Raw genomic sequence first — 23,624 nt, 5'->3', positions numbered from 1 at the left:
TAAGCCTTTCCCTTTTTATTTTATTTTTTTTTTTTTTTATCTTCTTTTAATTATAGATTTATTTCAAACTAATTTCGCGTAATTAACGCATTAATTGTACTGCAAGTAGATACAAAAAGAAAACAAAACAAAAAAAAAACAAGAGAATTAAATTTAATATACCGTTTCGCTAATTAAATCCTCCTACCGGGGTACCTTAATTCTTTTATTAATTGTGTTTCTAGAGAAAACAAAAGATTATTCCTTTTTTTCCCCTCCCACAAAAGTATTAAAGTAAAGTTAATAATCTCAGACGTTTCCAACCAGATGAAATATATACTTCATCGACGATGCTGATGTACATAACTGTATTCCGGGGATTAGTAAATATCGTGAACGCGTAATGTACTAACATGCTGTAATAATCGAGTTCACGAGTAGCAAATCAGAATAGAACGATGATTACCTATTGATGTACTTAACCTATTCCAAATCTATTCAACATTAACGACACATTGTTTCATAAGCATCGACGAAACAAGAAGGTACTTCTCGTACATACGTACTAAGAGATTCATATTAAAAAAGTTCTCAAAACTCCATCAAGTCGATTACTATTCTCACGATTGCACGAAAGAATAAATAGAAAGGGGGGACTAAGACTAATTGAATATTAAAGAATTCATTGCATTTAATCTTAGAGATGTGATCGCTCGATGTTAAAACTTTCAATCCAATCTCTTGTGATGTCATATCGATGCATTATGGAATCAGTGGCGTAATCTGCAATTCGATGTAATTAAAGCGCATGAGGTGAACAGATAACCGCGGCATGGCAATGCCGCGTCATATCCACAGTTTCATTGAATTCGTGGCATCGAGCCGGAGTAGATCATTAATTACCTATTACTGACACCCTTGCGGTACAGTTAGCACCATTACTGTGTTAAATCACTATAACCGCCGAATCCTTTGTTGTAACGTGCAATAAGATTAAATTACCTTCGCTCTAAAGCTCTAGCAGCAATTTGACAATGATGTAATATAACTTTGTAATCCGTGTCCGTCAAAAAATTTTCAAGAAAATATTTTCCCTTACTTTCGCAGCTATTTGCGGAATGCTTTCTATAATCACTCGCTGCATTAATTTTGCAAGTACCCGAAACTAGTAAAATATTTATTGCGTAATGCGTTTTCAAATAAAATTGTATTTAATAATTCGCCGCCGTTTCAAATAAAGCTTTCGAACGACAATTTTACATTTCGCGGGGCAAAAAAGAATTATCCGATTTCTAATCGTCCGTTATGCGGTATCTCGTCACGTCCCAGACTCTGATTGTCCATTGCGTACACGCATTGCTTCGGAGACCGTTAAATCTACCTAAGCGCACGTCATGGGACCGTCTTTCGGATGATTTCCAGCAGTAGTTTCCAACAGCCGGCTTACACTAGATAAACCCGAGACAGTACAGAAAGAGATGGCCCGTTCGAGCCGAGGAGGACGGAAAATAGCGGATAGGCGGGAGCAAAAGGGTGGACGGCATCTGGTATCGTGAGTCTGGGTTCCGCCTTTAACGTGTTGCCGCGTCAGCGTTACACCCCTGCCAACCCCCGTTGCGATTTACTGCTAAATAATATCTAAACAGCCGCATTCACCATTCTCACTGTGCGCTTTCGCGTATCCCCGGCACCGACGCTGTCAGTCCGGGGCCGATTCGGACGCACGGGCGCCCTTTTCCCTACCAGATGCCCTCTGGCCCGCGATGCAGATCGGCTCGGTGACGAAATCGTGCCGCTCGCACGCTCGCCCAACGTGCTACGTTTGGCCGCGCTAAATATTTGCGTTGATTAACAATCTACCCTCGGGGGTAAGCCAAGTTACGCAGCGCGAGGGCACTGGCACTTCTGTCGAGCGACCTGGTTGTCGAGCTCGCAACTGCACCGACTGCATCCGTGGTGCACGTTGCGGCCTGGCGCCAACGGTTAATCAACGATCCACCTCGGCGACTCGCGCCGCCACGGGTTCACCCTGTAACGCCTCCCTATGACGAGTTGTCACCGCGCCGTGGTTTGTCCACCGATCGTCCGACGCGCTTTAATTATACCGACTGCGCCAGATTATGTTGATACGACCGTGATTGCGGTCACCGAGTTACATCACGTTACGTAGCACTACGGAAGCAATACGGCGTACGAAACGCAGTCCACCGGTAGACCGTTAAAAATCCAATCGACGTATATCATCGTCATCTATTAAGAGTCTCGACGTTAATAACGTTTCATTTTCTAATAACGATCGTTGCTTCCACTACACTTTTCTTTTTCTGTCTCGCGTAATGTTTCCGTAATCATAAAAACGATCGCACGCGTATCTGAGAATCTTCTTTTCATCGGAACCATATTTATTAAATATTACTACATTGTAACAGAAACTAATAATAATAACGATAATAAATCCCTGCACTTTCTTTTTAAAGCCAGTCATTACGAAAGAATTTTAAAGTTAATGTTACGTTTTTACGATTGCGCGAGCTTTCTCGCTTGAAGATAAAGAAAAGGTAAAACGCGGAAGGGTTTTTTTTTTTTAGAGATGAGCGTATGCAAATCATTTAACTTTAGTATCACGAGCATTAAAAAAAATTCAATGCGCAATATGTAAATGAGCGTCGTTGAATCGGCTTTAAAGCAAATTGACGGACGTTGACAAATCCATCAAGAGAGCTCCACTCGTAGTACATAGCAGGTAAAGCAGGAAAGCACCAAATGGGTAACCGTTGCAGGTGCATCTATGTATTCAGCAAACTAACAGGAAGACCCCAGCTGCAACCGGGCTCCCATCTCCACTAATTAGAATGACGACAACGCCCAATGCGATCCCTTCTAGATGCAAGTTTCATAATGAAAAATGCATCGCTGTAAGACGCGCTATTTTTTGACATTGAATGAACGATCGCGCAATCCGACGCTTCTTAATTACACACTTTTATTTTAAACGCGAAAATATATTTTACGGTCTCGCGCAGCGCGTTAAACAGCTCGAAGCCTCAACGTTTTCATTGCCACATTTTTTGTAAAATTAAATATAAAAATTTGTAACAGACGTGAAATTTAACGTTATTTAAAGCTTTTCATTATGCGGCTTTTTCGCTAGCTGCGTAACAACCGTTTGCGTTTAATACCGACTGGGAGCATAAATCAGTCAAATTTCGCAAGCTATTCGCGAAACGAGCACTATAATTTATGAATTACTCTCCGTATGACTTCAGGCGTTTTATGTACATTTTCCGGTGGGGAAAAAAAAATATTCGTATTATTATGTGCTATCCGTGTCTCGATGCCGCACGGTCAAATTATCTGTCAGAATATACAAAGGTTCCGACACCTGTTACTATCGCCACCAGCCTCGGCTCATTTTATTGCAAAAATTCCATGCAGTGTGGAATCGCGCTTCATACCCCAGGCACGCCTTTAGCCCGGAGCTATCCAGCGGAATCTCATAAATCGTAGACATTCTTCGCGTGCGTCCAGCCAACAGCTACGGATCGTGGCAATTCAATTACAATACCAATTTTTCATAAAATCCTGCGGCTTTTCTAACGCAATCATGCCTGTCGGGTTTGACGCGCTGTCAGACAAGCGCATCGGAAATGCGTAGGCACTTATCGCCGCCGTAAAATTCTAGCACCGCCACGACGCCGGAGGGGCATATTGCCAGCCATCTTACTCGAAAAATATTATCACCGTCCACATTCTGCTCTGAGATCTCGGAAATTATTACGTCGAATATGTGTCTGTTGTGTAAAAAAAACCTAGCTGTGTTGGATTATTATTTTTTTTTTTTTAGTCGCGTTCGATATTTTTTTAAAAGCTGTTACGATTCGGATAACGCAGCGCTTGTCTTTTTGCATTCAATCGATTATTAATATATCCGAATAACCGATTTCAAGTGTTTTGAACTACGCAGAAAAGAGACGCCATTAAATTTAATCCGAGGTTAAACGAACAATCGACTCAGATGAATTCTTTTTGTTACCGAATATGTACTGCTTCAACAGCTGCGTTAACTTGATGCTAAGGTAGAAATAAAACGGCGAAAAACGAAATGAATGTACGTGGATAGAAGCGAATTTACGAGGCCACCGCGCACAGTATATTCCGCATTTACCTCGAAATGACGAATGCAAAACTTGCTTTTCAGATCACGTCTCGAGGTGCCTTACAAACACCAGTTCGCGATATACGGTCTCCGCGCCCACAGACATGCTTTATGTAATACAGATTCTTTAAGACGGCCGCGTGACACACGTAATAATTCCGCCAACAGGACGCGTAAAAGGCTCGGAAAAGACGGCGGTAACTCATAAAAGAAACTCGGAGGAGGAAACGGAGATAACACTCGCGGAAATAATTGTGCCGCGACCGAATATTGTAGAGAAATCCATGCACGTCTCGACGTTACATTAACTCGACGTTTCGAAAACGACCGATGCGTATTTAATCCGTTAATACTTAATCCGTCATCGCGAAATGTGCTCTACAGTCGCGCAGCTTCCTATCTCCTTTCACGTCTATCTGGTAGATGCGAGTTACGTGAACTGTTTTATAACGAAATTTTTATTAATACAGTAGACATTAAAGAAGCGAGCATCTCGCGCGCGTCATTTACTCTTGCATTTTCTACGTTATAAAAAAAAAAAACTTTTTTACAAAGATCGGACAGGTAATGAAGCTCCGTACATACGCAGCCGAGAAGTATCTATTTATATTAAGTTTGGGGAAAAATATATTGCACGCGGAAAAATAATATTCTTTTTTTTTTAATAGGAATACTCGATGTTATTGCAAAATCCGATTATTTACTGCACTATAGTAACGTTGTCAAAGATCACTATTCATTTTAACTACTAATTTCACTTATCAAGAATCCTTAATTATTTGTCCGTACTTATTTAAATGGTTTATAAAATCAGGTCTGGCGGAAATCTAATCCAGTGCGATTATATTGGCAAAATATAATGATGGTAAAGAGCGGTTTGATAACTGTCGTTATAATAGGAATTTAACGAGTAGCGCTTCGGCGCGACCTAAACTTCGCTAAAACTTTCCTAAGGTATTTACCACGGAGGAACGTAAACGTAATGATTTTGTAGTGGATACCGCTGCCATTCCGGGTGTCCTACCCTCCGAGGCAAACCCTTCCTTGGCTTTTCTCTAGAAACTCGCTCTGTCCAGGAACTTGAGCTAGTCCATTCTTCCTGGGCGCCTTCAGCCTTTACTTGACGTGAAACGTGAAACTTCAGCTTCGGCTTCGTGAGATCCTAGACGAGTGTTCAGAACTTTGGAAACCCAGACTCTGGCCTGCGTAATCATTGCTCAAGCCTAACCGGACGTGGCGGTGCATCGTCCTCGGAACCATTTCGAGAAAACCACGATACGACAGCAAATAATTCCAAAGTGCTAAAGCACCTTCTTATATATTACGTAACAAATGTAACACGCGTGATGAAAATGACAGAGATATTCGCAAAGTAATTGTTGAATTGTAGGATTAAAAAATAAAATATAAATTCTTTACTAATAAATATTTTAAAGAGCGGAAATAATTTTATCGAAAGTATGTACGTTAATTAGCTTTAATTTTCTTTTATTCGTATTTTTTCCCCGTGAAATGCATTTTTTTTTCGATCGCAAGAACTGCAAAAGTTGCTTTGCAGAAGCAGAATTTATTAAGTCGCAAATTTACGTTGCCATGCCGTATTGTTCTTGCCAACCGTTAAGCTCAGACATCCAAGTAGCGACAGTGAAAGAGGAAAGTTAGACGCGTAGACGTCGGCCAAGTTTGTACGTCAGTTTGTCCAGTTATGTTGGTTTTAGAGTCTGCGAGAGATAAAGACATCTGAGAAGTATTCATTAAACCTCATATACATGTATACGAAGCGATGGCCGGCAGAAAACAGTATCCTATCTCTCTCTCTCTCTGTCTTTATTCGGCTCTACGGCGCACTATTAAACCCTGTTAAGTTTCTTAGTTATAATCGCGGTAGCTTCCGCTCCGCTTCTCAAGCGGCGCGACGTATATTTGCATAAATTTTCGCGAGAAAGAAATTTGATGCTGAAAAGTTATTTTCACCAAAAGAAACTACGTCGGTGCAGCTATAAAGCCCAATTCGGATTTTTACTTATTTCGTTACGCGCATAAATTATAATTGCATCCCCCGCTTTCCCTAGCAAGCCTAAAAAGTAATCTAATAATCCGAATTATTTTCTGTACCGTAAAAATTTATATTTCTTAAAAAATTAAACGCAGTAATATTGAGAGCTGACGTTTACTCTCGCTGATCAAAGTCGCGGAAAAGCGGAAACAATTAACAGTTAATTAACGCGTAACACCAATTTTTTTTTTTAGATAAAAGACGATTTTAGGAACATCGGAAGATAGCGGTTAGAGAATATAACGCGAACGCTTTTAATGCCACCCTTCTTTAGAAAAATAAATTAAGAAAAGTCGACGGTTTGATTATATTATTTTACTTTACCGTTATTTACAGAGCATTTTCCCCCAGTACTTCCAATAACTCATGAAATTCATTAATTATAGTCGTTACCAGGAATCTTCGGATTGTAAAATGTTTACGCGCCTTACTAGATCTAACATCGTGCAGTCCGCTGCGAAGAAGTGACCCAATTACGAATGAAATTTATCTTAATTACTATCTGAAAAACTTAATTAAGCGATAACCGTCGCGGAACGTTACGAAGGCGAAAGATTTTCTTCGTTTCCGCGCACTTTTAAGCGAGTAATTCTAACAGTCAAATCACTCATTTCGTCTCCTAGCGCATTAATCATTATTTAGAAAAATTATCCGTGACGTTACTTTATTGTGTACACATATACGTTTTCGTTTTTAAGCTTCGCGTAAATAATTATTATGCGAACAAGCTATCTACTCCTATGCGATCAGATAACATTGTGCGAGACAGGAATGTGATCAAAAAGACGTAGAAATAAGAGCAGTGGAATTTCAATATAGATGTAATAAATCGGAGAACTTGGCTGCTTATTTAAATACTTTGATCTTCAGATATAGTATTTAGGTATTCCTAGGTAATGGAAATTCCGATTAAAATTCCGAGTGGTGTTTTATAATTTTACCCCGGCCGAGACCGCCCCGTAAAAATTCGTCCTCGCCATCGTTTGGTCCTCGCTCAGTTTCATCTGCGAATACGTTCGAGAAACCGCGACGATCTCGACGTCGTAGATCAACGACTTTGCGAATGTCGACTACGATCACAAATTTCGAATGCTAATAAGAAATTGTACATATATCCCTCCCGTCGCCTAAAGAAGTTGGACACTTAGCGCTCAGTGCGTTTACCTTAAGTGCCAGTAACTCGGCGTGTCGAACTATAAAATAATTGAATTTCGAGTTCAAAGGGGCGTGCAGTAATGCCATTACCTTACGCCGGGTGGTGCAATTAAGGTGTGTAAGGCATTCCGATGGTACTTCGCTATCGCCTTCGGACCCTTCGTCGGCGAAGTTTTCTGGGCACGTAGATATTTTTATCATTTTCTTTCCCCGAGACGCGAGGACCCGATAAAGGAACTTGTGATCGGTGAGCAGTTGCACGTAGATCAGATACGCCGAGATCGCCTTCGAAAATTCATTCGCAGCTTCACGGGAGATGCTCGCACTTCCAACGAGAATTTCCTTAATTCCCTGGACGTAATAGGGAGCGTTTTTCAAGGTGTTGGCGCATTTCGTGCACTTTTAACCGTGCCGCCGAGTATTGGATTCGTTATGTGAACGGGATTGTAGGAAAAAAAATTGCCCCGATTGAAATTCAAAGATAGTTCCTCGATAAATCGGACGTATTTCTACTAAAATGAATCTTTACATAATGGATTGTGCATTGTTGCGCCGTTTGACAATTTACGCTTAATACGTTCAATAGAAAAATTTTTTTTATAAATAAATTAACTGTTCCTTCAACTGCGGCAAATGGACAAATTCTTTTACAATGTCAAACAATTTCTGGCAACTCGTAATTTTCGTTGCAATTTAAACTTCGTTTTCTGCAAACTTTTTACTCAAATTTTACACCGTGCCATCGTGAGTTCCACGCGAGAGTTACGTCAGAGGAAAACGAAAAAATTTACATTAACCTTGTTCTACAAAATTCTTCAATTCACAATATTTTGTAATAAAAAAATATAGTATGTCGAATACAAGTTGACTTTAAACAAATATTCTTAAGTATTTAAAAATTATAATTTAATAATGCAAATGTGTTCTATAAAATTTCCCCGTTAATTATAATTTAAGCAAATTGCATTTATTTATCGAGCCGAACTTAAATCAAACTAGATTTGTTGAATAAAACGCGTCTGACAATTTATACTGTCTAGATAAAACTCCATTGATTAAAGAATAAGCGTATCTTCATTATGTATCATTTCTATATATATATATATATATTTTTTTTTTTTTTTTTTTTTTTTTTAATATATAAATTAACCTCGACAATCAAGGCACCAATCGTGGCACAAAGTAACTCGAGCGTGTCCAATTAGCGCTCATGCAGTTCCGTCATTAGTGAAGTACACGCAAGCGTGATGGTTAACGCGAAGATCGGTCCAGTTTAACGAGGACACAGGTAGCGACTTGCCAGTAAAGAGAACCAATCAACGCCTGACCAACGAACGAGAGAACAAGCGACATGCACGGTTGTAGTTTGTTTGTGAATGCAAAGAGATGGAGAATTCTTTTCTCCTTTTCGTCTCTCTTTCAATATACGAAACGCAATATTTTCTCTGATATATATTCCTTTCTAATTTTCCACAGGCGCAAAGACCTCGTACGTAAAAAAAAAAAAAAAAAAAAAAAAGAACGAAAAAAGTAATTATAAAATTTTTGTGCAACAAAGAACTTGATGAAATGAAATTGTATCGAGTCAGTTTTATTTAGCGTTACTTTACCATTAATTATTTTCCTAATTCGCGACCCTCGTTTAATGGCTAATTTCAATATCGGTAAAATCCTGAATTAATTGCAAAAAGTTAACCTTCAAAGTATCGAAAGCGAGCTATAAAATTTTGCAATTCGAATAATTGTAATGCAAGTCAATGTTTAATTAAACCGAAGGTAATAAAGTTAAGTGAACTTTTCTGCCTGTCTCGAAATAATGTACTTGCGTCTACAAATTTTCCCGACCAAGTTAGACCTTTGTCAACCTATTCATGAGCCGCAATGCGGAGAATCACAAAATGTGGTATAATGAAGTGCATTGTAGTAAAGAGCACAGTGGCAAAGAAGATTTTATGATAAATTAAAAAAGCGCGAAAAAGAGATTCGCGAACTAATTAATCCGCGGGACGAGCCACGAACGCGGCCAGAAATTACATTGTAAGCAATCTTATGCTCGTTAACCAGACGTAAGCGCGAACAAAGTCGGAGGCTTCTCCGATATCGATTTTTCGAGAATTTAAGATACACGCAATCAACCGGGACCGAACAAGTAAACTCGCAGTACCGGAAGAACGAGAACCACGTGTTAAAGGTTCGTATACACAGCGACCGCGCGAACATTCGTCGGTGATGCGTGTTGGTGTGCTATTTTTGTAATGATTGATTTGTTTGTGAATGTTCGCGTTCACCGAGTGCGCACACATTTTGAGACACGATCAATTTTCCTTCCTATTGTCTTTCTGCATTTTCTCTTGATTTATAAAAAGATAACGCATGGGAAACAAAAATGCAAAAGTAAGAATAATTAAAATTAAAATTAAGTAATGACAAAAGAAGAAGAAAAGAACAACTAAAACCGATCTACTAATTAACTGGTTAAAATCATATTTCTAAAATGATTAACCAATTCTTATTTATTTGTTTTATATTTAAAATATCTTATAATGCGGAATAAAAAGTATTTTTATTTTTTATTCCATTCTAAATTTTTTCCACGTAACTTCCAATACTCTATTTGTGTCAATTTAAACGTAAATGATCCGCGATAGAATTTAGAATGAAGTAAATGATGTATGAACTGCATTATCGATTCCCGGCAAAATAACGAATGCGAAGTACATCTCTCGATCAAGTTAAACTCTCCCTCAAATCGATTCTTATTCAGCTCTCTTTAGACGTGAGGATTTTGCATTTCTGTTTGAACTAGCTGTTTGTCATTTGCGTTGTTCATTACGATTGATTCATTCGAATTTCGACAGGACGCATCGAGATTCGGCAGCGAAACGAGAAGACAGAATGCCAGGGCGAAGAAAGACGGGCGGAAGTGGAAATTACGAAGAAACTTAAAGAAGTTTAATCAGTCCGAAGAATGATGCGAGGGCTGCTCTAGTGTTTGTGCGCACGTACACGCGAGGATGTAGACTTCCCCTAGAAGAAGCATACTTCACTTGGAAGTAGCAAAGTTCTTTGAGTCTGTACGAATCGAAAGGTACATTTCATCGAGGCACAGTTAGGTAACCTTAGCAATAATCACAAATATCGACTTCGAGGAGCGTATAGCGAAAACCAGAGAAAAAGAAGTAACGTATTTCACTCACCGCTATTTTCCTAAAAACATGAAACTGGCTTTCGCTTTTCAAACAAACGGCAATCACATTAAATCGTAAATATTAAAATATTTCCTCACTCATACTAATAGCTTTACATAAATAAGAAAATAATTAGCACGATACTTTAGAGATATCTTTCTTAAAAATTTTTTTTCGCTACAGCGGTAGAAATCACAATGGAAGCAAAAAGCTTTAATCAATCCGCGATGCAACTGGTTCTCTCTATCACTCCTCTTATTGTCCAATCTTGTACAAAGAGCCACCCTTTTTCTCGTTCTCTCCCGTTCTTCATCTCTAGTTTTCTAACTTGACGTTTCCGCGACAGTACACACGTAGAATACGTTCGACTCGTTACGCGCCGGATAATGACCGGTAAATGTCGTTCACAGGCATTTTCCTGGGTCAGCAGACAGTCGCGAGATATTGTTACAGCATTACTTATATCCTCGGTAAAAGAAGGTACAAGCTCGAAGCGGATAAAACGAGCGTAGGAAGAAAAGGGTAACGCGAGAAGGTTCGAACGAGGGAGCCGGTTTCCTAAAGGAGTAACAATGAAGCCCTTCTTTTTCGCGTCGCGCTCGACGAAGTTCGCGTCGGCGGCTTTCGGCGAGCGATCGACCGTGAATCTGCGTTCAATAATGATGCACTGTTTGTATTTCGCAGGCAAGCCTAGCCCTTCCTCCGGGCGCTACAGAGGAGAAGGCAACATAGCTAAAAGGAGGGTGGCGGTTTCAAAGCCGCGGAATGGAGAATATCCGGCCCCACGCGTCTAAAGGGCCCCCAAGTTGCAGGGGATGATCAACACCGCGAGCTCGCTTTCATCGTTACCTACAACAATGCTACGTATACATGCCGTAATGCAACAATTTACAAACATGCTCTGCTGCGCTCGCAACCGTGACGCTTAATCTTCATTACATCGTGGCAGCTTTATGATTTGCGAGCCAGATATCGAGATAGATATACATTTTCCTTCTGTCCCCTTGCCATTTCGAAAGTTTATAGAGAGAAAAATACTTAAAAAGTTTTCTAGGCTAATGCTTTTCCTTTTTTAATGTAAAAAAAAAAGTAATGTACTTTCGCCTAAAATCCAAATAATGTATGAAATTTTTCTGTTCGGACATTTTAATTTCATTAACGTTACCTTTCTATTAACTCACACATAACGTATACGTAAATAAAAATTAAATTAAAAAAATCTCACGTGTACAGTAGATACTCTCGTAAATAATTTTCATCGTTTAAGTGTAGAAATTACAATTTCGCTCAAGTGTTACTCTATAAACGTACACGAAATGGCTCCTAAAACCTTTTCAAGATACCGAATCGCATAATATGCGGTTTTATATTACTTTATCACATAGAGCCGATCCTTTCCCTTGGGTTATAAACTTTGTACGTTACATTACGGCACATCCTCAAACTCGAGTCTGAAGACTCATCGTCGTGTAATACAGACAAGTTACAGGCCTCTTGAGTCCGTGATTTACATAGCCAACGATTACGCAACTTGACATCCGAGGCGAGTTCAAACGCGCATTATCGAATGCACTGGACGCACTGGTGTGCTCTCGGTGCACGGGAATGCATCTTTGATGCAGTGACAGAGGATATGTGGTTGAAACTCGTCGTACGCGAAATGAAATTGCAGATTATAATTACAATTCTCTCCGAAGTATCCTTCAGCCACGAAGAGTAATAGAGTGCACCCGAGAGTCTTGTCACACGCGTATTCGCCATGCATCCGCGGCTTTGTAAAATAGATTGTACAAAAGATAGAGAATGTCCGTACTTAACAAATTCTTATTCGCGTTTGTGCAATAGAAATTTTTGCTTTCACGATTTGCTCGTAAATTTTATGTACAGCCCTCTCAATTCTTTTGCATCGAAGTACATTACGAGCTTGCAATTTCTTTATATTATTACGATTAAATTAAAGAGACCTCGCAAATAAATTGAAAAATTAAACGTATTTAAGTTGAGACGAAGATTAATCTAATGTGTTTCCAATTCGACAGACGTACGAATGCTTCGGAGGGTTGTCGAATTATGTTAAACATTAAATCGATAATATCTCTATTATTCACGGATCGACAGTGACGATAAGCACGCGTATCTGAAATTCCGAGTTTCAGCCTCGAGAGCTTATTAGGAGGTGCCTATTAGCATGACGTAACGGCATCATTAGCCATCACGACCATTAGCTTTCCGATTATACAATCGGAAAGACGATTAGATTAGGCTTCGGCCGTCTTGCTACTTTAATTCATCGATCGGGTTCGTCTTTGCCGTCGAAAATACTTATTCACCTTCGATTATTACGTGACGGGTGTCTTTAATGAAATTCACGTCTAATGAGCTTATATTTGCATAATCTTTCTAACGTAATACAAGTTGCGGGCTTCTACAAAATATTAACTTTGACGAAATTATGTTGCGCCGCTAATGGAGGAACTAAGAAAGATATATGCCGCGTGGTAGATGCATTCTCAATTAATGCGACTAGTGCGCAGCCACAGTTCCTATTTATTAGCGCAGCTATATTGGTATAAATATATAATTGACGCTAATGGGATATAATTATTACTTTGGAAACGACTCGTGAAGTCTTCACTTCATACTCGTGAAGATTACTTTCTACTATAGGGATTTTTAATGTACGTTTATATCGATTTTATAAATTTTATAAGTACATTTTGTTAAATAATCAAATTTAAGCTTTTGGTTAAATGCTCAATATTCTTAATATATTACATCGATAATATCTAATAATACATATAATGATATTTATTAAAAGCAATTAATACCACGTCTACGAAAATAGCTCTCTTTTCGGAATGCACGTATATTTTCAAAACTAAGAACGGGATGTGTTCAATCTCCAAGATAATTATTAAAGACTAATAATATTCGCAGAATAATCTCCTCCAGATTCATTAAATCCCCTTCAACATTCTGAATGTCGCCCTGCTAATATTTAAAAACGATTTGCATATTCAAAACCATGGTGGATTTTAACCATTTTGACTCTTCGCAAAGGCTATTACTTCCTCAAGGCGCACGAATTCTTGCCATTTAAAGTCGGAGATTCTTCGTTCTTGTGCGGCACGTCGTATAAGGTTTCGTGATTTAATTAGCGGTCGAGAGATCGTAAATACGTTTAAAAGCCGTACAGAGTGAACCCTTTTAACGATATCTCCGCAATTTGCCTTAAACGACCGAGTCCTCCATTTGACGCTAATACTGCTAAATCTCGCGCGAAAACCGTTCGAGCGGGAGTTAGCTCTAAGACGAAATGGTAGGGCGGGGGGAGTTCTGCTTTAGAACGGGGAAGCAAAAGTAAGATAGATGCTCCGAGGGATGCAGAAGAAATTTTCTCAAGGCCAACGATAAATAGCCTCTAATTACGGCTCTTTCCGCGATGGTAAGCGCTCCCCGTTGCCGTTCACCGACAAAAGGAGTATCAATCAGTTAAAAAAGAAGAAAAAGGGAACATCTACGCTCAAGGATGTTGAAACAATGAAACTGGGGAAAAAGAGATCTCTACGCGACGAACAAAGATATCTGTCCCCCTCGTTTTACACCAATCCTACCGTCTCTACTCCAAGAATGTAGTCCTAAAATACGAGTCCTGGGGCAGTTTTGTTCAAAGTTGCGAGTCTCAGGAAATGAGTTTGAACTATGATAGTTCTTCTTATGCAAGCATATGCTTTCAAGAATTTTGTTCGAGCTTCTGGTGTCTGCGCGTATAAGGTATATATTTCAAAATTTCATTCAACTTTTATCTCGGTTAGAAAAATTAAAGTTTTTAATAAATTAATGTATCAATGCATGTATAAATCGCATTTAAAGTATATGGCGCGCGCGAACTGCTAATAGAGCGTAAAATCTTTTTTTTTTTTCTTTTTTGTACAAAGATTTTTAAGAGGAATAATCGCACATAAACACGGAACTATGATTCGATCTCGTCCCTTTAAGATTAGCACAAATAACCTCGTAAAGAAAATATCTTCGCTCCTTTTCACGTTTATCATCGTACCGCGGCTATTTCGAGAACAATTCCCGTTTTAGTGACACACAAAATCGAAACGCTGAGGGTAAAAGACGTTATTACTTAAACGCGCGAACAAGGGTAGAAAGTCGTTTGTCGTCAAACTAAACATTAAGTGATTACGATAAATAAGGAAAAGGGAACACGCGTTTTCATGATAAACAATGAACTACAATTAGCGTTACTCATTTATGCTATCAGTTTAAACTTGAGAATGTCTTGACATCGTAATTAGGTTGATTGTTACCATAATTTTATTAGCTACTTGCTGAATTTCAATAAAATTAAAATCTACTACTCTTTTTCAATAATTTTTAATTTTACTTAATAAATTATCTCAAAAAAAAAAAAAGAAAAATTGAAATTAAAAAATTCCAATAAGACCTCTCATTGATTAATGAATCATATAATTTTTTCAACGTAACAAATATTTCTAATTTATACGTATAGTTCTACAGAACTCTTCTAGTAAAAGTTTATATGTGTATACTATAACTCTTGATACTTTGTTCTAATCCTCAATATATGTATATTATTAATGGCAATGTGATGTAGGAAACTATACTTTATTTTGCGTTTTACATATTCAAAAGTGCAGCATGAATCATAAAGGGAAATATTAACTGCGCAACGGACTCTTGCGGCTACTGAACTGGTAACAGAACTTTGAACGTGTCCATATTGACCGAAGTCCGCTTCATCGAGCAGAGGTATTAAAATTCACCGACGAGAGCAATGATAAGGTACACTACGGTGTCATGAATACCTCATAACTTCGATCCGGAAACTGCAAATACCTTTCTGAAGGCTCGTATATCGGACATCCAACATCGACTTTGCCGCGAGACGTTGCGCGACTGTTTTACTGCTCGAGATCGAATCGGGCCGGGCGAGTTCGTTTGCGCGATTGCAGCAACTGAGCGCCAGTGGAGATTCATAACTTTGTGTGGCTAGTAGGAAGCGACGAGTGGTGGTCGTGAAGGGCGAAGAGAGAGGAGAGGGTTTATTTTCCGGATCACTGGAAGTCGTCATTCGAACGGACGGACATCACTGGAATCCCTTAACGGCGAGTCCGTTCCCAACGGAAAGCCAAGCGACGTTAGTAGGAAGAGAAGGTAAGACGGTCTTACTTCCTAAGAACGACACTCTGTCGAATCGTTCCACCGGCACTCCGCAATCGTCCACAGATTTCGCAGTGTAACGTGCGTGCTGCGATTTATGTCGCGTTGAAACGCCTCGGCGGCCCTTGAGTACTGTCAGATCTCGTTCTACGATTTATAATTTGTACAGCCCATGCTAGTCCGACAAAATAAAATATAACTTCCTTCACGAAACTAATAAAGATATTAATATTTTTTATTTACTTGAGACTCTAGACTATGCTTAGTAATTTTTTATCAAGTATTTAACTATGTGCGCTTAAAATTTGCAAACAATAACGTTTGTCTTTATTCAAACGAATAAAAATAATTTTAAAAATAATTAAAATTAAATTAATTGTTTTTAATTTAAATCTCTTTTTTAATCTATCGTTTTATTTCGCTGACAAGCTAAGAACCGCCTACAGGATCGTCTTTCCGTACGATGCGATGCTACAGGTGGCCGGTTTGAAACGCTTGATTTACGACGAGCCTTGCCTATGAAGTTTAAAGTTCGTGCGACGAGATTCGAGTAAACAGGCCTGCTGATTCTCCTCGACGAAGCAGCAAAAATCGTGAACGTCTCAAACATTCGACTGAGAGGAATCGTTGTTTTCTTATAATTTGCTAATACAATTGCGCTAATGACTGGAACGGTCAAATTATTCCGTACGAGCAGATTTATAACTGGAGAACATTATACGTAAAATTATTGTTTGAGAGAACTGTCTTAAATGTCAGAGAAGTCAACGTAATACTAAGAGAAGTAGCATTAGGTAATTCGAACACACCGCTAAGCGGTTAATTGTAGTAGGATGTATCGGTATCTGTTAACCGAGTGTGGTCAATCGATTGCCCAGTTAATCGATTGCAGACATAATCCGGCCGAGGGTCACGTAAACAGCTTAATCGATTAACCGTATATATACAAATCACGCAGTGAAATAATGATAATCAGTACCCAAATGTATTCTTAGCTCAATCTCAATATTTTATCAGAGAATGACGTTGATATAATACGCCTGACTCCTACGATTAAATGCATAAATTATTTCATTACATTACGACGGTACAATTTGTTAAGCAAGTAATATCATTACTCTCATGCAAAACTTTTGACTAATAAAATTTATTAATCTTGAAAAAAAATTTAATTTGTACGACTTTACTAAGTCAAGAGTTTATTTTTATAGAATTTTAATGTGAATAAAATTAAAGTGTACAAAAAAAAACACTGTAGTGTCCCGCATCTTTCTCTGACAAAAAATTGGAGACTTGATGAATATGTAACTAACTTTATGATTCCTCCGATATTGCTCGATGCCCCTCTCCTAGGCTGTCTCCTGCTCTCAGCTTCTATCGGCGCTCCACTGTCGTCCGATATCTCCTCCCTTAGGCCGGCTCTTCTCCTCGGCGTCGATTATTACACACACTGAACGCAAACACTAGAATCTGCGGATATACATATTGAATTAATTTACTGCACAATATTATAATAATTGATTAATCTAAAAATGTATATGTACCTTTTATCTTTCTTGTAGAGGTAATTTCGTACGATTATTAATTTTTCCTTTGAATCGCTTCACTCTTGCCTCTTCTAAAGCGCTTTTTCTCCTCAGTTTTCAATATTATATTCGCACAATACAGGACACATACAGGCACACGAATATGAGATCCTGCGGATAATATACACCAAATTAATTTACTGAATAATATTACAATCATCGATTGAGATAGGAATAAGCGTGCTGATTCTTAAATATTTTAAATAATTATTAATTTTACCTCCGAGTCGCTCCACCGTTACCCGATGCCTCTCCTAGGCCGCCTTCTTCTGGACTGCCGGACAGTTGCGAACCGCGGCGAGTTACGATCGCGTATCAGTCCGCAGTATCGCACGGCTCTTACAGTGGCACTCCCGACGCGTACGCGAGAAAATATCGCTCGGTACCTTTCCTAGACCGCGTTTCTTCGACTTTTAAAACATTCGCAAACCGCGGGCGAGTTACGATCGCGTATCATTCCGCACGAATATTGCACGGCATCAGAGCGGCACTCCGGACATGTACGCGAAAAAATATCGTTTGGTGCCTTTCTTAGACCGTCTTTTTTCCACTTTCAAACGTTCGCAAACCGCGGGCGAGTTACGATCGCGTATCATTCCGCGCAAATATCGCACGGCACTACAGAAGCGCTCCCGACACGTACGCGAGAGAATATCATCCGGTGCCTCTCCTATGCCGCCTTTTCTCAGCTTCCATATCGTTCTATACGAAAATCGTCCGACACCTCCAGCACTCCCGACGCGTACGCGAGAAAATATCGCCCGCAATGACCGATACATGACTCCTCGTTACACGAATAATTCGATCCGGCATTCAGACGAGCGGATGCTTCCAATTACGGATGATATTCGACTCGACGCAGGACCCGACGTTCGTACCTGCATCACCGGTACCGGCCATTACGAGGAATGGATAGTCACGGCGGATTTCACTAGGACGCCAACGGACTCCGAAAGGTCCGGGCGAAGCCTCGAACCCTTTTTGCGCGCGCTACCAACCGAACGTTGCACCAAGTGAGTGCAAGACACTTGCGACTCCCGCGACGTCACGCGACGTCACGCGATTACGTGATTGTTCTGCCATTTGCTGTTCGGCGATGAGTGTGACAGCAAGTATAACTCATTTCACGAGCAAGGCATTCTGAAGTATTCTGAACATTATACGTCGTGGGGCCTGATTATTTCATCCTTCGCACAACTCTCCTCGATTGCCACGATTGTGAGATCATGCAAGATTGACGATTGACTTTCAAGAGTTCTCCGTTATCGTGCTTGCTCGATTAATTGCTCGGCTTAACATTCCAGGATGAAGGAATCGCTGGACCGAAAAATATTTTCCGCAGCTTCGCGAGATACGTTCTCGAAGAAATCACGGCGACAGACGACGAAGGTGAGTACTTGCGTTTCATCGCAATATGCATTTATTTCTCGCGACAATCGTTGACACTTCGATACCTTGCAGAATTAAAGTAAAGGATTTCCAACGCAGGAAAGATACTTCGTCTTTGAAAATTCAAGCAACGGTAGAGTAGCTCAGTGCTAAAATTGTATAAAATTGCATTTGCAAGAGAGGTAAAAAGAGACGTTTTTAAATCAATAATTATAATATTGCTCAATAAATTAATTCATGATGTATTATTTGTAGAACTTGTATTCACGAGTGCATTATGTGCACGCAACAGTAGAGACTGAAAGAAGGAAACAGCTTAGGAAGTGGCAACAGAGTAACTCGGAGGTAAAATTAATAATTATATGAGGTTATTTCTACAAACAAAGGTAAGAAAACACATATATTGTTAGACAAATCAACAATTATAATGTATTTGTTCTTAGTTGCTGCATGTTGAACTGATGCAGTAAGTTAGAATAAAATAAAATATATTTATTTTACTCTAACTTATTGCACTAGTATGCAGCAGTGCAGCAACTGAGAACTGATCTAATAATGTTCAATAAATTAATATGTAAAATACTATTTGTAGGACTGTATTCGAAAATATGTCATGTACATACACTTGCAATAATATAGAGTGAAAAAAAAGGTAGACAGATATGGACAATGAATACTGACAAGAGGAAGTAGCTGAGGAAGAAGCCTGGGAGGCATTGGGTAACAGCAAAGTAACTCAGAGGTAAATTTAATAATTTTACAAAGCTATCGGTACATGAAAAATAAAAAAAACTTGTACTAATTTTTTTATTTACTTTTTATTATAGAAATTACAAATATTATATCTTATACAGTATTTTAATTTAAGAACATAGATTTTTACATAAATTTGTAGAAAAATTACAATATTTTATACATTGTACAAAATAATTTTATATGTCAGAGTCGTTCTTTATTTTATTGACAATACTTGATTCTTCTTTTAATCTTTTTTAACTATTAAACTATTGATTGAATGCATTAATATAATATCATACAAAATAGAAATACATTGATTCAATTATATGAAAGTGTGAAATCTAAAGCGTTTATTCCAATATCTGAATTTCATGTTACGTTCTAATTTCCCCATTTCCAGTAGAAACTTGCACTTTTTATCGAAACTATAAGTAATAACTAGCGCAAATTGTTCCTGTATGACAAAATAATTAATATCGACTTTGCAGATAGCTTGAACAAAATGTTGGTTAGCCGGAGGCAAGCGGAGATTCGCTCGTTGCCATGTCTCTACGTGGTGGACAGTTTTCCGGAAAGTACATACGCGACCCGTAAATTGTTTCCAGATTGTTCTGTTGCGAACAAACTGTGGTCACACACGAGACAAACAGTAAGCCATTAAAACCATTTGTGAGTACGAATCGTGTCTCGCGGTACATAGTATAATACAATCTAATACAACGTGTCGCAATCACACTCTATACCCGGATACTTTTTCTTCCTTTGACGTTTTGCGCAATAAATTACGGCAGTATGCAATGTAAAATACACGAGTATTTAAAGTATTCGTCATTAAATGGATTTAAATATGTAGGGATAGATTTGTATAAATTTGACACATAAATGATTATGAAATTAATAATTACTATTATAAATTGTGACATTACCATTAAATTGAAATTTTACATTGACTTTATAAGCATGATAGTTTTTTAAAATTTACAATTACCTTCTCAATAACTTTCAAAACCTTTTTTTTTTTTTTATCTATAAACTATTTTTATAAATTTGTAGAAAAACAGATTTAATAGCCTTAAAGAGACAAATTAAATGCAATAACTTTATAGTAATATGTAGTACGTTTCTATTTAAGCGCATTATATTTACGTCGTTTTATATTATTTCAGCACCGCATTCTCTCTCAAGGATTCGTGAAAAGACAAGGGTGATGCGAGTAAACTGATTGAAAACAGACTGAACGAAGTCTTTTTACTGTGCTGACGAAGATTTATGTGTAAACAATTTCAACGTTTCCGACTGCAATGCACAAGCGCGAAGTGCATTATGCGGGTTAACCTGACGAACCGCATTTTAAGCGATAACTTTTTTCTTATCCGAATCCTAGCGCGTTCAACGCCGTCCTGCACCATTTCGAGGGAATAGCATCTTACGCACATACGCTTACAGTTGTAAATGCTGCACGTAATATAACGTACGCATGTATGCTCGAAGTTCATCGTTCTTTCTCTTTCTCTCTCACTATTCGTAGCTCTCGGTACCGAGCGTGCAGCATCCTTTGAAAATATAAAGAATAGCAATATCCTGCGTTATACGCGATGCACCCTCGGAAAATAAGGGCGAAGCGAGGAGCGCGCTCGGTATAAACATCTCCACCTTGTTGAGCAATGCGCATTGGATGCTCGTCGTTTTTGCATCATATTTCCGATATACAGCTCCGCTTATGGTATTTAAATTGATTGCTTGACAAGGAACGAAGACTCGTACACTAAAAAACAGATATGACGTTTGCTTCGACTAGCGTACGTGACTTCCCCTCGGCCGCCGAGGACGAGGGGAGAGTAGTGGAACGTATTCGCTTTCAGTCCTTGGCGGTCGGCACATTTATACGCTGGTTTTGTGTGAAACTCGAGGCATACCAAGCTAAGATCACGTACGCTAGCCGCCGTCGCCGCGACAAACGTTATATCTGTCTTTCAGTGTACGTTATAAGCTTGCTATGTGTACGACGCTCGATTGCGATTGTAGTCGTGCCATATATCCGACGTTCCGAGACAAGTCTATTTTATGTATCGGCGAAACTCACACTTCATGTTCGTTATTAAAAGTGCGATGGTTTCCTTGTAAATCTTGTTTTGCAACGCAGTTAAGCGTTTCGCGAATATAGCAGCGATATAAATTTGATAGCTGTAAGGTCCAGATGCCAACAATGTTTGAGTCAGTTTTATTATTCGATTCGTTTGAAATCTACTAGCATTATAAAAACTTACTGACTTACTGACCGATACGCAACAGCAGTTATATAGCTACGATGATACAAATATACAAAAAAAAGAACTTAAATTGTAAGAATAACGCAATGCGACGACAAATTAAAAAGAAGTCAACAAAATAGGATTTTATCTGCTTATAGTTCATTGGCGTACCGTGTTATTCAAAATATGATCTCCGCCGGCTCGTTAAGCTCTTTCAAACCGACGGAATCTTGAGGTAAAATTTACCTCGAGCGAGGGAGTAACGCTTCCGGAATTCCGACGTGTCTCGCACCGCGTTCCTCGCACGTGTCGCCTCGTATGCGGCAATACGTCTGCGGAATATCGAGCGTTTTTACGCGATAATACTTCTCGATCTTCTTTCACCCCAATTTTTTTTTCGCCATCTACTACTATCACCCACTGGCATCCCAGTTTAAAGGAGAAGGGGGATAAGGCAAATTTACTGACGCTAAATCGTTTCGATGGTGTGGCCGCGCGAATAAAACTTCGGATGCGAGTTCCTGCTGGAGCGTCGCCGTCGATATCGTCGAAACGACTACTTTTCTTGCGGGCTAACGAGCGATTTCGTCGCCCTCGATCTCAGACCCGTTCTCTCGTACAGCGAACTTTTATGTGCGCGATTGATCGACTGTAAATGCGGAAAAGCCGAGCGTGCTTTATGTGTCGCGGGCGAAGTAGAACGACAGCGGTGTCTCATGCATTATGCTCGCACGCTGCTGCGAAGGAACGCGGAGTGGAATTTTGAGGCGAATCACTCAGGAAGCGTTCACCCTCTCGCGATGCGCTCGTTAAATTTTCCAATGCGTGATATCGCTGTGCGGTTAGTAAACATTCAGAGCGTTAATACGTAGCTTTACCGTAGTCACAAAGGAACGTAAATATATTAAACTCGCGAGCTGGCGATGCAATTAATGTAGATTGTACGTATTTTCAACATTAATGACAAATTATGCTTCGTGGAATGCGCGACATGTAATAATGCATATGAAAGAATACGGTCAATGCAAATTTCTACAAAGCAATACGATTTTCTGTTTAGGCGAGAGAAGAAACGTTCTTTTAAAATTCGTTTCAAATAATCTTAAAAGTTACGTCTTTTACTTAATTTTATATTTAGAAGACAATTAAGAAACTAATAATTTGCTTTTTGCTTTATTAGAGTTGACACTAATATGTATTAAATCAAAATTAAGTAAGAGAATATATTATTAAAGCGATTTAGACTTAAGTTATTAGTAGAGACATGTTTTTGTCAACCTATGATTTACATCCTATCCCCTCATTCAGTTCATTGAAATCATATGAATATTAGATAGATATCCGGATTTGATTTACCCGCATATTGCTCTAAATAGTATCCGGTATACCTATTAGCTCGATATATTACTTGCGTCAACCATCAAAACATTTTATCTTACTAGACATCAAGCATAAAACGGGCATTATCTTAAATATTAATATTTAATTCATATGTTCAGATTCAGGAAAACGGTCTTCGTAATTTTCCCTTTCCTCACCGCGCCTTACCCGCGCCTGATAGAAGTCCCTAGCGCGCCGACCAATCACAGCGCTCCTCCATGATCGCCTGTTCGCGATTGCGCTAGGGACTACGTGGCTCATTCTACAACGGGCAAGCGGATACGCCGGCCACGGGGAGAGAAGCGATTTTCGCGACAATTATCGAGGCATCTGCATGTGTTTTTCACGATTGATTATCGTGTACGTGTGTCTCGCCTCATCCTCGCCAACGAGAATTGACCGAAGAAGGTGATTCTTGGACCTCGCTGTAGCCAGTTCCTCGTTGAGATTGAGAACGACTCGAGTGAAGACCCGATAAAAGTAAGTCAAGCCACGAATATCGAGAATATAATTGTATACAACGAGTAATCGTTCGTCGCGCTGTTCAATGTT

At 39.1% G+C, this 23,624-nt stretch overlaps 2 protein-coding genes and 1 long non-coding RNA gene across 13 annotated transcripts in view; 2 read left to right on the top strand and 1 right to left on the bottom strand.

The window, feature by feature from the left end:
• Window positions 1–14,890, top strand: part of LOC139111863 (uncharacterized) — a 150,000-nt gene extending 135,110 nt beyond the window's left edge. For 4 of the 5 annotated variants that reach the window (XM_070672432.1, XM_070672431.1, XM_070672433.1 and 1 more), the window contains one exon: window positions 10,205–11,209. In XM_070672432.1, the coding sequence (XP_070528533.1) occupies window positions 10,205–10,292 (88 nt within the window). In that variant the 3' untranslated portion in view covers window positions 10,293–11,209. The other variant, XR_011547289.1, reaches the window with a different exon arrangement.
• LOC139111861 (protein amalgam) overlaps window positions 1–18,112 on the bottom strand; it is a 159,361-nt gene extending 141,249 nt beyond the window's left edge. For 2 of the 4 annotated variants that reach the window (XM_070672427.1, XM_070672428.1), the window contains exons 1-3: window positions 17,534–18,101; window positions 17,272–17,424; window positions 17,041–17,197 (exon numbers count right to left, since the gene is read on the bottom strand). The gene's annotated coding sequence lies outside the window, so the exon portion shown is untranslated. Of the gene's footprint in view, window positions 1–17,040; window positions 17,198–17,271; window positions 17,425–17,533 lie in introns of all 4 variants that reach the window. The other 2 variants (XM_070672422.1, XM_070672426.1) reach the window with 2 other exon arrangements.
• Window positions 18,113–18,220: 108 nt separating this feature from the next.
• LOC139111864 (uncharacterized) lies at window positions 18,221–23,154 on the top strand. 4 transcript variants are annotated; one of them, XR_011547293.1, is made up of 7 exons: window positions 18,221–18,531; window positions 18,618–18,702; window positions 18,775–18,884; window positions 18,958–19,088; window positions 19,295–19,444; window positions 19,929–20,089; window positions 20,607–23,153. It is a non-coding gene; the product is annotated as an uncharacterized lncRNA (long non-coding RNA). The 4 variants fall into 4 exon arrangements; XR_011547292.1 differs by having other exon boundaries at window positions 18,221–18,702; window positions 19,929–20,109; window positions 20,607–23,154; XR_011547291.1 differs by having other exon boundaries at window positions 18,221–18,702; window positions 20,607–23,152.
• The last annotated feature ends 470 nt before the right edge of the window (window positions 23,155–23,624 follow it).

The sequence above is a fragment of the Cardiocondyla obscurior genome, linkage group LG25 (assembly GCF_019399895.1).
Source record: "Cardiocondyla obscurior isolate alpha-2009 linkage group LG25, Cobs3.1, whole genome shotgun sequence".
NCBI lineage: Eukaryota > Metazoa > Arthropoda > Insecta > Hymenoptera > Formicidae > Cardiocondyla > Cardiocondyla obscurior.
Note: the sequence above shows the minus strand (reverse complement) of the source record. Positions and strands in the feature narration are given on the sequence as shown.